The sequence below is a fragment of the Ptychodera flava genome, chromosome 2 (genome assembly GCF_041260155.1).
Source record: "Ptychodera flava strain L36383 chromosome 2, AS_Pfla_20210202, whole genome shotgun sequence".
Taxonomy (NCBI): Eukaryota; Metazoa; Hemichordata; class Enteropneusta; family Ptychoderidae; genus Ptychodera; species Ptychodera flava.
The window spans coordinates 11,319,161-11,334,787 of record NC_091929.1 but is presented as its reverse complement, the minus strand read 5'-3'; the positions used below and the strand labels follow the sequence as shown (position 1 = coordinate 11,334,787).

General features: G+C 36.3%; 1 protein-coding gene across 1 annotated transcript; it reads right to left on the bottom strand.

Annotated features, from left to right (window-relative positions):
* Positions 1–5,532: 5,532 nt before the first annotated feature.
* On the bottom strand, positions 5,533–10,531 carry LOC139114456 (uncharacterized). Its single transcript, XM_070676209.1, has 4 exons — positions 10,300–10,531; positions 8,708–8,819; positions 6,885–7,586; positions 5,533–6,615 (listed from the first exon to the last, which is right to left on the bottom strand). The coding sequence occupies exons 3-4, from the start codon at positions 7,449–7,451 to the stop codon at positions 6,298–6,300; spliced, it is 885 nt and encodes a 294-aa protein (XP_070532310.1). The 5' UTR covers positions 7,452–7,586; positions 8,708–8,819; positions 10,300–10,531; the 3' UTR covers positions 5,533–6,297.
* Between the last annotated feature and the right edge of the window lie 5,096 nt (positions 10,532–15,627).

Below are 15,627 nucleotides of genomic sequence, written 5' to 3'. Positions count from 1 at the left end.
TTGAAGTCAGCGAGGTTTGATGATAAAAGATTAAGCACCATAGGGAAATACAGTACGCGCCGGCAGTGACATGTATTTTTGCAATCTATGAAAATACTTATCTATACAACGAAAGAACAAAATTAATTTACGTACGTAGTAAAGTATTGCTGAAAATCATTATGCCCTTCTGTTAATGCTAACTTTCTGCAAGTTTTGGAATTAATTTCACGTCTTGTTCTAAACAGAAAATTAGCGTTATTTTTATGTCATGAGTTATGAATAAATCGAAACGTTCTTTTAATTTTCACGCCACCTTGATACACCTTGAGTACACATGGAGAAACATTGGCATTTGTTGGACCAACAGTCTAATGTCAAGTGGGAAATCATGGCTGCAATCAAGAGTAATTTATCTTGGCTGGTTATTTGCTTGTACGGTTTTGTACACGCGCGCGTACTAGCAGCTGTCAGAACTTAAGGTGTTTGGGTATTGGGGGTACGTGAATTCAACATATGAAAATTTATGACGAGGGGAAATGAAAGCAGTTTTTACCAAACGTCATAAAAACACATTTCCGTTTTTACACTGTTGTTTGATCTTTCAAGTTACATCCGCTCTGACCAAATAAATCACCGTTGTCAATGTTTATGATCTTTAACGACTTATGTGACCTCGTCTTAAAGGCTCAATACGCCTGACGTATATCGTTAGTTCAACTTACGAGGGTTAAGGTTCATCTTTCCTTCGCAATAACAAATGATGAAATATGTATATTACATGTACCATATTTTATTTTTTATGACCCTTAAATTACACCTTGCAAATAGATGCAAGGACAAATTTATTCTTTACTGTAGCTACGCAATGACCCTCTGCATGTGTGCCTGTCCATCTGTCTGTTAAATCTACTCAACAACACTGGAAAATTCTTTTTAAAAATTATTTACAGGGCGAGCATAGAAAATTTTACAATCGGGTTTAATGCAGAATGTCAAAATACTGACGTCATACCAGCTTTGCACTCGACTATGTATCTAAACCATGTCTCTATCATTTTACATAAACACTTCACGTTTACTCGATACGGATAAAATAGCCTGATCGTTTCCTATGCTAGATTATCTCGGGAATTACTTGCCTAAATTTTCAGAAGTGTGTCCTGATTCGAAAGTACCATTTTAGCTCACGTGTTCACACACGTGAGCTAATGTCGTAGCGATATCTGTCTGTCTGTCCGTGTGTGTGTCAGTCTGTCTGCCTGTCTGTCTTCTTACATGATTACTCAAAAATGGCTGAAAGGATTCAGGTGAGATTTTGTAGATATGTATTGTGTGATAATTGCAAAAACTGATTAGATGTCTGTTAGAGTGGCTTACATATTAAAGAAGTCATGAATTATCATTTTTTCATATAATTATTTCCAATGGAGACAGTAACGACAGTGTCGTCATATATCAAGAAAAACTGCACAAAATTTCATGAAACTTTTCACAGATGACAATATCAGAACATTTTGGTGATACTGTGTGTAATGTTAATTGTATGCTAATTTGCATATTTAATGAACTTTCGTAATTAGTGATATAACTCTGAAATTCTTACACAAAATTTGATGATATCTGCTACAGATATTGATCTGATAGATATCTAAGTGCATTTGACAGTGTCAAATTAAGAAATAGCTCACTTGCATATTTAATGAAGTTTTGAATAAGATATAACTCCAAAATAACTGAACCAAATGTGATGAAATCTGCTGCAGATACAGTTCCGACAGATATCTGACTGTGTTTTAAAGCATTTAGAAGTGTGAAGTAAATTGAGGATTTATGTGCATATACAATAAACTTTGTAATTAGTGCTATGACTCCAAAATTATTGCACCAAATTTGGTAAAAGCCTGCTACAAATATTGATCTGACAAATATTTAATTGTCATGTGAAATACTGAGCCCTGTCAAGGAAATATTTAGCTCGTTTGCATATTTAATGAAGATATGTAATTAGTCATACATTTCCGAAATAACTGCACCAAATTTGATGAAATCTGCTGCAGGTACTGATCCGAAAATTATCTGACTGTCCTGTGAAGCATTTAGTAGTGTTAAGTTAATTAAAGGTTCATTTGCATGTATAATGAACTTTCTAATTGGTGATATAACTCTGAAATTATGGCACCAAATATAGAGAAACCTGCTACTCATATTAATCTGATAAATATTTAGAGGTAGGACGAAGTATGATGAAGACAAAGCAGCATGTTCCAATCAATTCGATATATTTTCTAAATAATCAATTAATAGTACATTTTTATTAGTACCATGGCATTTTGAACAATACTACCAGAATCGCTGTCAATAAAATGACTTCATTCACATTGCAAGAAAAGCAACGGTAAGTGAAATGTAGTTCCCGACTGTTTTAGCAGCCCTTTCAAACGGCCGCTTCCTTCTTGTTGACTATTCCAACATAACAGTTACCGAACGATACATCTGAACTCAGACATATGATTAAAGTAATGTTTACAGTGTAATTTCAGTATTAACATTTTATGGTAAATGTCCGGATATTTAACATTGGCCGTCATTATTCACACGAACCTTAATTCACAATTTCAAAGTGAACAAACAAAATGGTTACCTTTCTCCGCAAAACGCTGTTGCTGACATCTGGATTTGAAGGACTTCGAGGCATTAGGATATTATACCTCACTGAATACTGAGATGGATTGTTGATGTATTTCGGTTGACTTGATATTGTTGATGTTTAAGTATATGTAGCATGCTGACGTAAATATTTCGCATGGCAGAACTAAAGTAAGGCCAAAAAAATAATCGGTTTGTTTCTGGTCATTGACATGTGGCAAAAATGATGCGGCAACGCGATTGTTTTTTCAATTTTTTGGGTGGAATTCGAGACATTTTCCCTTATTTTCATAGGGGCAAATGAAAAACAGGAAAGCAAGAGTTGACGCGCACAATTTGAAGTGATGTGGGGGTGACCAGAAACAAATCAACTTTTTTGGCCTAATAATTGTTTCTATGCTGAACCTATACCCGCTTCCTCGCCTGTCATTTGCCTAATTTTGACAAGGTAAAGTGCCGTACACAAAATGCCACCACCATAGCATGAAACAGCAAAGCAACCAACGGTTTCCTTGTCTGACAAGTTTAAATTTTGAACTCACCTGATATTGACTTTCTTTTTCCGTGACAGGATAGCGTAGAATTGCATACCATCGCCTTGCTTTATTCAATGTATGTCATCCTTTCCCCTTGACGCATTGCTTTCTTTACTGTCTATGAGTTGAGGTAACGGTTTTGGATCGCAGTGCTTTCAGTAACTGAAGCTGACACACACCAAGTTATCGGTTGCAAGCACCATTTCACATTTTTATTACTGAACAGAAACTGTGATAACTCAAAATCTGCTGTCTGATCTCTCTATCAATCCTGTTCTTCCTTGGCTAGAATGTGTGCAACTTAAATCGTTTCCCGCATATTATATCGAATGAATGACTTTAAATTGAGTTATGCAATGAAATACTGCAACTCGGAGAATATTTACAGACAGTAAATATTCTTTAAAAGGGATGAGTTAATATTTCAACTTAAAATTTGGGTCAACGTCAACCTCCGTTCATTTCTGATCAGTTTAACATCTATTAAAATAATATTTCACTCAACGCAAGACAATCGGTTACTTCAAGATTGGGAATGTAAAGAGTCATATTCAATTAAGCTACGTCTGCTGGCAATCGTTAAGGAAATAGGCATAGAAATGCAGTCTAGTCTTTGAGCTTACTATCGGCCAAGTTGATTACTATAGGTAAATCTTAAACATCTGAAATCATGGGAAGGGATAATGATGCTCCTTCCACCTTTTTCCATGGTGAAGAGTATGAAACCCTTATATAGATATTACTCACCTTCCAGTTCTCAACATACACTCATCATACTACGGCTGTTGTGAATAGTGATTTAAAATGATTTGAGAAAGTTTTGACCTGATGTGACGAACGTATATTAGTTTAAGTTTATTACAGAGATTCTTATGTATTTTCGACTATAGGATAAGTTAGTATTTCCACTCACTTTCATGACAGTATATTATAGAACTAAGAGCTTTAACGTGGATCAAAACGTTCCGCTTTCTCAATGAATACAGCGTCATTCGTTTTGACCAGCGAGGACGCTGTTTATTAAAAGGGTTGCAGAGTGCAATGCCTTCCTCATTCAAGACCGGTACCTAAACTCAGAGACTGTAAAGGAAGAGACGTAACAATACACCTTTAAAGATGGGGATTTTTGAATTACCTGAGCTACTGTGAGAGCAGTTTAGAGACCTGGGGAATCAATGCACACAACAAATATTTTCGTGTACGCTTCTCTGGCGGTAGCAAAGTTTAATGTCCAAGCAAGCCTGGGTATGTATAGAGGCCGGCCACTCAGATTTATATGCTCTGCGTCACCAGGACATATTGCATAATTCGAGATACTTTCAAATGAAAGAATTGAGAATTTATACAAAATACTGTTCGTTAAGGAAACGTCACTCAAAGAGTAAATTCCCATGAGTTTGATAAAACCGGATCCTACTTAAGTATGTTTGCTTTCGTAAAACCAGAGAGGACAGATGAACAGAAATTTTGGCAACTTCTGTAAATTGACCAAGAGAAAATGTATCACTACCGACCGTGACAGTTTAGAGTGCTTGTGCAAATTTTGAAAACACGAACATGACCAAATGAGGAACTGTACTAAGACCTACCGTGGCAGTTTAGAGTGATTGTGCAAATTATGAAAATCTGAACATGATTTTATAGGAAATGTCCCTATGACCTACTGTTGCAGCTCAGACTGATTGTACGACTTGTGAAAACACGAATCGTATTACACAAGGAATGTGATAATTACTATTAAATAATAATTATTAAAATATTTTGGTAAGTCAAGGTCTGATTTTTCCTTGTTTATTCAATAATAGACATCAGCCATTCGATGCACTTTTTGTATTTGGCAATATTATTTTAGATAATTGTTTGATCTTCCAACTAAATTTGGAAAAGCTATAGCTCGTCGATCTAGGCATTGCATGGTACTGCCACTGTAGACCAACCATGGCTACAAGGTATCTCCCAAATAAATGACAACTTATCTTGCCCTCTTTTCAAACGTTTTAAGGCAAAGGCTACACACTAAATTCATTTGCCATTATATGATGATTTAAAAATTCAAGGCTTGCATTTTGATTTCGTGGTTTTAAAGGGAAAGACATGAGATAAAACCATCTGAGAAAACTTTAGATGTTCTCAACAAATGCACCTCAAGTTATCAAAACAAATGTTCAGATTTTATGCATAGTTGTTTGTTTTGTACTTCCCTATGCTTTTGCAACGTCTACTCCTGTGGATGGCAATTTTGTACTACATTTTGGATCTCCGAGTCGCTTACATGCTAAACACCCCTGTCCAACATTGATTAGCTTTTGACATTGAAGGCTTGGTAGAAGTGTTGGTTGTTTATACAGCACAGACAACGGAAATCGTATCAAAGTAGAAAATATTTTATTTATGAAGATAACTATATGAAACCGTGCAAATATTTCTATCAACAAATCATACTTTTCTATCCAGCAATCAGTCAGTATTTATGTCTACATCGCCCAGCAACACACAGGTGTAAGCAAACAAACTCTTCCGCAAAAAAGCTCTAAGGATTTGCACTGAGCTAGCAAATGCAAACTTTGTCAGCTTACTTGAGACAGAAAAAATGAAGTAGTATATTCAAATACTGTTACAACAATTTCTCAATAGGCAATACATGCACATTATGAAAATTGTTTTGGTCTGTTAAAATCGAAGAATTATATAATTCGTCAATCTGGTACCAGTTTGTGTCATTAAATCATCGAGGAAAAAGCTATTTTGCGCTATGAATACAGCAACTACAGTGAAACGGGTTCACTTTACTTCACCGATATCACACAGTTTTCTGTTTGATTAGCCTTCGGATTTAAAATAAACAAATCATTTTGAGTGAAAATCTTGTTCTGTATGAGTTTGTGTAAAGCAATATTTGTATGCAGAAAACAAATCAATGAATGACGTATAAATTTAATCATCATTGTAGATTTCAGCAAGGGCCACTACCTGTAACGAAAGTTGACAATCACATACAGAAGATTAAGGTAGGACTAATTTAACCGGATACACTTATTAACACTACAATTATAGAAAATGTTTAGGTCTCTCTTTCCAAGGTTATGTCAAGCAGATACGCACTGGACTATAAGTACCTTAACTAGCACTATGTTTATCCTGATTTAGCGTCTGCATCTTCTACAACTGCCCAGCCAAGCTCAGGTCGTATAGCAAATGTCTTTTGATCTTGAGAGACTGCCATGAATCCTCCTATAAACTGCATCTTGAACGGTTTTTCCATGTATTCCCAGACATATGGCGCTCTTGACAGGCCAGATGTGAAGCAGTCGGTGGTAACGCCAAAGAACACTCGTTGTGCTGACCATTTGTCTAAATATTCATTTCTTGCAATGCCACTGTACTTCAATAAGTACGGAAAGAGTGTTATGATCCATCCCGTAATATATGGCCCACCAGAACTATCATCTCTCTGGGAAAGAAATAAGATAATCAGGAACAGGATAACTTTTAGATAGATGAAAGTTATCAAAACACTTTGAAATGATTGCAATTTAAACTACTGCCATACTAAAAACATCACCGTATAATCTGGAAGACACCAATATGCTAATGTTCAGAGACATGGATAATCCTTATCAAGTTCAAATACAGTACTATAGTGTTAGAATCTAGCGTCGTTAGTAAAGTATTACCATACAAATTGAATTCTCCACATTCACTCTATTCAGTTGTACTAACCTTATAAATACTGGACCAGAAATTTTTGTCGACACTCCCACTTGCAGCGTTCACAAATTGATCCAAGATTGGTAGTAACTCATCAGTCCACCATTTGAGGTCATACTGTTCCAGCTGTATTGCTTTCTCCCGGATCGCCATCCAGTCTTCCCTTGTGCCTTCCAGTGTAATAGAGGGAATGCCACATTCCGTCATGAACCCGTAATCAAGAAATGTCTGAATGGCATCCATTAAGGCAATATCACCAACTGCCTTTTCCATCGGCCCAGTTGTGCTGAAATTCGGAGTTATCAGTTCATAATTTTTCTCGCCTATTTCATCTTTGATCTTCTGTGAAAATTCGTCAAATACTTGTGGCCATGGATTGGTTGCCAAGCCCTTCACAAAGTCATCTCTTCTGACCGTTATCTCTTTCTTCCCAGAGAATGTGACAAACTTGCTCCTTAGCTGATCTGAATTCTGGTTGATGTGGATTCCAAGGCCTTGTGTAATAGATAACCATATCATATCTGGACTCAACACCAATGGGTAGTGTCTGTCGTAGGAACAGACCATGCAAAGTTCCATTTTCGACTATGTTGACATCTGTATGAAAACAACTTTCGATGCCTTTTTTGATTCGAGCTGTTGTACTTTTCACATGTGATGCCATGGGTAACGGTTCATGGCATGGAGATACATTGGCCACTTCAAAGGTAGTACCTGTGATTGTAACATAAGGAAAGTAAACAAACGACTTTTCGTCTATTTGTACAGACCACTTGTGATGAAGACATCTAGATAAAAATAGTTTGTAGTATGTGGGATACAATAGCTTAATAGTAATATAGGAACAGGAACAAATTCGTAAAGCAAATCTGTGCAAGTTTACATCAGCTAAACATATTGATGAATTATTTTGTTGTTTATCAATTTTGGGTCCAAACCTGCAAAAGGAATAACATTGCAGTATAACTGTTTTTGCTTCATTGATAAATCATTAATGTATTTCTGTAATTTTCCAGTCATGTCGATGGATTTCATATTTTGCAATTCTTCCGCCCCCTCCCCCTCCTGAATGGAAACAGTTGGGTAATTAACAAGTTATGAAAAATTGAAAATTCTACAAATGCTACAAATGCTACAGACATTATTCCAAATGCTACAAATGCTACAGACATAATGTTTGATAAATCGCATTTCAATCCTTTTCCTGCTAAGTTCATATTTCACCATTTGGTCAAGATGGTTAAAATTAGTGAAGCATAACACATTCGATATGATGTATTTTAACATAGCACTGAACATTTGAAGGCTGTTGAAGACACAAATACAGTAAACTTGGTTTTATGGACTAAAGATGCTATGACAGACCAAGCCAAGTGGATGAAAATACACCTGGTTTTAGATCAATACCGCCTTTTACTGACTCGGGAGATGGGGAAGTGATACTGTCTGGCAGGAAAAGGGTCAATTAATGTTTGCATGGAGTAGACGAATGTGTGTTATTGCGAGTGGTTTCCTGCAGGGGAAGGTTTTCATAATTATGGTATCATAGATTTTTCTTACGACCGATGCCCTTTACATAAATATCCTACATAAATGAATACATTTGTCTGTCGCATTCCACAAGGGAGATTTTGGAAAATTATTCACTCGACTAGGACTTAGTTACGAAAATCAGAGAAGTCTTCGTTCTTTGCCTTTTTTAAAAATAACATTGTGTCACATTATGGAAAGCAACAAAAGTATAGAATCTCTTTCAGACAACGCGTGCTTAGATATCTAATCGTGTATCCCCGAAACTGTAAAAGAACAGCAGAATTACAAAATGTTATACTAACCTTTTCGATGTGCTGATTCATCCGTTCCTTTCACAGACTTTAATTGTTTTTCCACTTCTTTTCCTCGTGTAATGATCTCTTCGTTCGCAACTCCCCATTTCCACATCTCACGCTAAACAGAAAAGCATAAACTGAGTGAAAGGAAGACTAAATTCAAAAGGGTTATGAGCCATCTAATTTCCAAATAATCAGTGCAACTTTCGCGTATCCATCCCAGACTAGCAATATTTTATGCGATTTTTGCGTCATTGCCACATCGATTGTACTTTATGCTGAATTTTACAAAACTTAGGCATGTTTCTTTCCATTCTTTTCATCTCTCTTTTGGAAATGTGTTTTAAAATCCAATGACAACTCTACAAAATCCCAAATGTCAATTCTATACTTTTAATTGAACAAAAATCCCCATTTACCGAATGAATCATTGTCTTTGGTCTATTAGCCAGAATTGTTTCTGAATAAACAGTCAATGAAGTCTCTTGCAGGAACATAGAAAGAGTACCTAATCTGAATTTTACAGGTAAGGTCACATCTGCACACGTATAGATCATCACTTTTAGCACCCTTGTACACCCGAAATTTGCTCACAATATGAGACTGTACAGACAATACAATTGAGTCTATGGTAATACTACTTTTGCCAGAAGCCATTTTAAACCCCCTACTTTCTAATTATGTGACCATTTTTCAATATCAACAAGCACAGCACAGAGCATCTTATCTCTTAACAATTATATCCTATCAACCACTGTTACGGTAACAAATTAAACTTTCCTCTGACTTAACTGCTATTGCAACTATTGAGCACCCTATGTAGTACGATGAACGTACATATGCAGGCATATGAACTTACGATGAACCTAAATGCAAATAACTTGAGAAACAGTACAGTCGTACTACGTTTTGAACTATAGAAATACTTTGCTCGCATAGAGATTTGAAGAGCTTCGAAGGAAAGTGATGTTTTGAGATTCTGCTTCACAAATACTCTAACGGATCGTATTATTGTCGAACACGATTTCTTTTGGAGTCTATGTGTGTTACACTGGAAGAACCTGCAGATATTTCAAAGGCCGTGAAGCGAAGTTTCACAGCGCTAAGATGGCAAACATGTTGCTTGAAAAAATGGCTAAGCGTCAACGTCGCCTCTTGACTTTGCCACTCAATATATAAGAACAAAAAGTCGCCCCTTGCTATAATGCATTTATTATCCGCACATCTTCACCTGGAGGAATTGGAAGGGTTACATTTTGCTTAAAGATATAAGGTAATAACGTATCTAACCGTCAACTGCTTCGTGTGATTGTTTATCAGGGACTGTTTACCCGAATGACGTCGATGAGTTTCGTATCGAAGCGTATCGGGATATTATATTGCCCTTTCTATGCGCATGGCCTACAAAAAGCGGTAGTTTTTTCATGTCGAAATCGCATTCATCTGTTTGCTTGGCATTATGTAAAGTTTAGTCAGCGTGACTGTTGATTAATTGGTGTAAGTAATGTACTGAGAATGCCAGCATTTGTATGAAGTCAAAAGGCAACACTTAGAATCGCTCCAGGTGTTCAACCAATATGTAAAGGTGTTTAACTTGCCTGTTTTTCACTGTCTTCGTGCCACAACATAAACATATTCAATGTCGGATGAAGAAAATATACCTTGAAGAGATAGGGAGATAGGTACTATGCAGGTGAGGGCGACGATGAGCTGCGTGTTTAAACAACTCGACCTACTGCACACAAATTTATTGTGTGAGTGTCTCTCCCTCTCTGACGATACCGAAGCTCGGCTGGCGCTATATAGAGGCACGCTTCTCAGATTTATATGATAAGCGTCAACAGGGCGGATTTACATACAATTTACATAACTCACCGTTCATTGGGAAAACCTCACACGGTCATAAATTCTCATGAGTTTATTTGAAGTGTACCAAAGTATATTTACTTTATTGAAGTCAGCGAGGTTTGATGATAAAAGATTAAGCACCATATAGGGAACTACAGTACGCGCCGGCAGTCACATGTACTTTTGCAATCTATGAAAATACTCATCCAACGAAAGAACAAAATTAATTTGCGTACGTAGTAAAGTATTGCTGAAAATCATTATGCTCTTCTGTTAATGCTAACTTTCTGCAAGTTTTGGAATTAATTTCACGTCTTGTTCTAAACAGAAAATGAGCGTTATTTTTATGTCATGAGTTATGAATAAATCGAAACGTTCTTTTAATTTTCACGCCACCTTGATACGATTCAATATCTTGAGTACACATGGAGAAACATTGGCATTTGTTGGACCAACAGTCTAATGTCAAGTGGGAAATCATGGCTGCAATCAAGAGTAATTCATCTTGGCTGGTTATTTTCTTGTACGGTTTTGTACACGCACGTGTACTAGCAGCTGTCAGAACTTCAGGTGTTTGGGTATTGGGGGTACGTGAATACAACATATGAAAATTTATGACGAGGGGAAATGAAAGCAGTTTTTACCAAAAGTCATAAAAAACACATTTTCCGTTTTTACACTGTTGTTTGATCTTTCAAGTTACATCCGCTCTGACCAAATAAATCACCGTTGTCAATGTTTATGATCTTTAACGACTTATGTGACCTCGTCTTAAAGGTTCAACAGGCCTGACGTATATCGTTAGTTCAGCTTACGAAGGTTAAGGTTCATCTTTCCTTCGTAATAACAAATGATGAAATATGTATATTACATGTACCATATTTTATTTTTTATGACCCTTATATTACGCCTTGCAAATAGTTGCAAGGACAAATTTATTCTTCACTATAGCTACGCAATGACCCTCTGTATGTGTGCCTGTCTATCTGTCTGTTAAATCTACTCAACAACACTGGAAAATTCTTTTTTTTTTTAATTATTTACAGGGCGAGCATAGTAAAAATTACAATCGGGTTTAATGCAGAATGTCAAAACACTGACGTCATACCAGCTTTGCACCCGACTATGTATCTAAACTATATCTCTATCATTTTACATAAACACTTCACGTTTACTCGATACGGATAAAATAGCCTGATCGTTTCCTATGCTAGATTATCTCGGGAATTATTTGCCTAAATTTTCAGAAGTATGTCCTGATTCGTAAGTACCATTTTAGCTCACGTGTTCACACACGTGAGCTAATGTCGTAGCGATGTCTGTCTGTCTGTCCGTGTGTGTGTCAGTCTGTCTGCCTGTCTGTCTGTCTTCTTACACGATTACTCAAAAATTGCTGAATGGATTCAAGTGAGATTTTGTAGATATGTATTGTGTGATAATTGCAAAAACTGATTAGAATTTGGTTAGAGTGGCTTGCATATTAAAGAGGTTATGAATTATCATGTTTCATATAATTATTTCCTACGGAGACAGTAATGACAGTGTCGACATATATCAAGAAATACTCCACAAAATTTCATGAAACTTTTCACAGGTGACAATATCAGAACATTTTGGTGATACTGTGTGTCATGTTAATTATATGCTAATTTGCATATTTAATGAACTTTCGTAATTAGTGATATAACTCTGAAATTCCTACACGAAATTTGATGATATCTGCTACAGATATTGATCTGATAGATATCTAAGTGCACATGACAGTGTCAAATGAAGAAATGGCTCACTTACATATTTGATGAAGTTTTGAATAAGATATAACTCCAAAATAACTGAACCAAATTTGATGAAATATACGGCAGACATTGATCCGACAGATATCTGACTGTTTTTTAAAGCATTTAGAAGTGTGAAGTTAATTGAGGATTTATGTGCATATACAATAAACTTTGTAATTAGTGCTATGACTCCAAAATTATTGCACCAAATTTGGTAAAAACCTGCTACAGATATTGATCTGATAAATATCTAATTGTCATGTGACTACTGAACACTGTCAAGGAAATATATTTAGCTCATTTGCATATTTAATGAAGATCTGTAATTGGTCATACAGCTCCGAAATAACTGCACCAAATTTGATGAAATCTGCTGCAGGTACTGATCCGACAATTATCTGACTGTCCTGTCAAGCATTTAGTAGAGTGAAGTTAATTAAAGGTTCATTTGCATGTATAATGAACTTTGTAATTAGTGATATAACTCTGAAATTATGGCACCAAATATAGAGAAACCTGCTACTCATATTAATCTGATAGATATTAAGAGGTAGGACACAGTATGATGAAGACATAGTAGCATGTTCCAATCAATTCGATATAGTTTCTAAATAATCAGTTAATAGTACATTTTTAATAGTACCATGGCATTTGGAACAATACTACCAGAATCGCTGTCAACAAAATGACTTCATTCACATTGCAAGACAAGCAACAGTAAGTGACTTGCAGTCCCCGACTGTTTTAGCAGCCCTTTCAAACGGCCGCTTCCTTCTTGTTGACTATTCAAACATAACAGTTACCGAACGATACATCCGAACTCAGACATATGATTAAAGTAATGTTTACAGTGTAATTTCAGTATTAACATTTTATGGTAAATGTCCTGATATTTAACATTGTCCGTCATTATTCACAGAGTTTTTGCGAACTTTAATTCACATTTTCAAAGTGAACAAACAAAGTGGTTACCTTTTTCCGCAAACGCTGTTGCTGACATCTGGATTTGAAGGACTTCGAGGCATTAGGATATTATACCTCACTGAATACTGAGATAGGATTGTTGATGTATTTCGGTTGACTTGATATTGTAGATGTTTAAGTATATGCAGTATGCTGACGTAAATATTTCGCATGGCAGAACTACAGTGAGGCCAAACAAATAATCGGTTGGTTTCTGGTTATTGACATGTGGCAAAAATGATGCGGCGACGCGATTGTTTTTCAATTTTTTGGGTGGAATTCGATACATTTTCCCTTATTTTCATAGGGGAAGGAAAGCAAGAGTTGATGCGCACAATTTAAAGAGATGCGGGCGGTGACCAGAAACAAATAAACTTTTTTGGCCTAATAATTGTTTCCATGCTGAACCTATACCCGCTTCCTCGCCTGTCATTTGCCTAATTTTGACCAGGTAAAGTGTCGTACACAAAATGCCACCACCATAGCATGAAACAACAATGCAACCAACGGTTTCCTTGTCTGGCAAGTTTAAATTTTGAACTTACCTGATTTCGATTTTCTTTTTCCGTGACAGGATAGCGTAGAATTGCTTACCATCGCCTTGCTCTATTCAATGTATGCCATCCTTTCCCCTTGACACATTGATTTCTTAACCGTCTCTGAGTTGAGGTAACGGTTTTGAATCGCAGTGCTTTCAGTAACTGAAGCTGACACACACCAAGTTATCGGTTGCAAGCACCATTTCAGATTTATATTACTGAACAGAAACTGCGATAACTCAAAATCTGCTGTCTGATCTCTCTGTCAATCCTGTTCTTCCTTGGCTAGAAAGTGTGTAACCTAAATCGTTTCCCGCGTATTATATCGAATGAATGACTTTAAATTGAGTTATGCAATGAAATACTGCAACTCGGAAAATATTTACAGACAGGAAATGTTGTTAAAAAGGGATGACTTGATATTTCAACTTAATACTTTGGTCAACGTCAACTTCCGTTCATTTTATATCAGTTTAACATCTATTAAAATAATAACTAACTCAACGCAAGATAATCGGTTACTTCAAGATTGGGAATGTAAACAGTCATATTCCATTAAGCTACGTCTGCTGGCAATCGTCAAGGAAATAGGCATAGAAATGCAGTCTTTGAGCTTGCTATCGGTCAAGTTGATTACTATAGGTCAATCTGAAACATCTGAGATCATGGGAAGGGATAATGATGCTTTTTACACCTTTTTTCATGGTGAAGAGTATTAAACCCTTATATAGATATTACCCACCTTCCGGTTCTCAACATACACACATCATATTACGGCTGTTGTAAATAGTAATTTAAAATGATTTGAGAAAGTTTTGACCTGATGTGACGAACGTATATCATTTTAAGTTTATTACAGAGATTCTTATGTATTTTCGACTATAGGATAAGTTAGTATTTCCACTCACTTTCATGACAGTATATTATAGAACTTAGAGCTTTAACGTGGATCAAAACGTCCCGCTTTCTCATACAGCGTCATTCGTTTTGACCAGCGAGGACGCTGTTTATTAAAAGGGTTGCAGAGTGCAATGCCTTCCTCATTCAAGACCGGTACCTCATCTCAGAGACTGTAAAGGAAGAGACGTGACAATACACCTTGAAAGATGGGGATTTTTGAATTACCTGAGCTACTGTGAGAGCAGTTTAGAGACCAGGGGAATCAATGCACACAACAAATATTTTCGTGTACGCGTCTCTGGCGGTAGCAAAGTTTAATGTCCAAGCAAGCCTTGGTATGTATAGAGGCCGGCTACTCAGATTTATGTGCTGTGCGTCACCAGGACAGATTGCATAATTCGAGATACTGTCAAATGAAAGAACGGAGAATTTACACAAAACACTGTTCGTTGATGAAACGTCACTCAAAGAGTAAATTCCCATGAGTTTGATAAAACCGGATCCTACTTAAGCATGTTTGCTTTTGTAAAAACCAGATAGGTCAGATGAACAGAAATTTTGGCAGCTTCTGCAAATGGACCATGAGAAAATGTATCACTACCGACCGTGACAGTTTAGAGTGCTTGTGCAAATTGTGAAAACACGAACATGACCAAATGAGGAACTGTTCTAAGACCTACCGTGGCAGTTTAGAGTGGTTGTGCAAATTATGAAAATCTGAACAAGATTTTATAGGAAATGCCCCTATGACCTACTGTTGCAGCTCAGACTGCTTGTACGACTTGTGAAAACACGAATCGTATTACACAAGGAATGTGATAATTACTATTAAATAATAATTATTAAAATATTTTGGTAAATCAAGGTCTCATTTTCCCTTGTTAATTCAATAATAGAC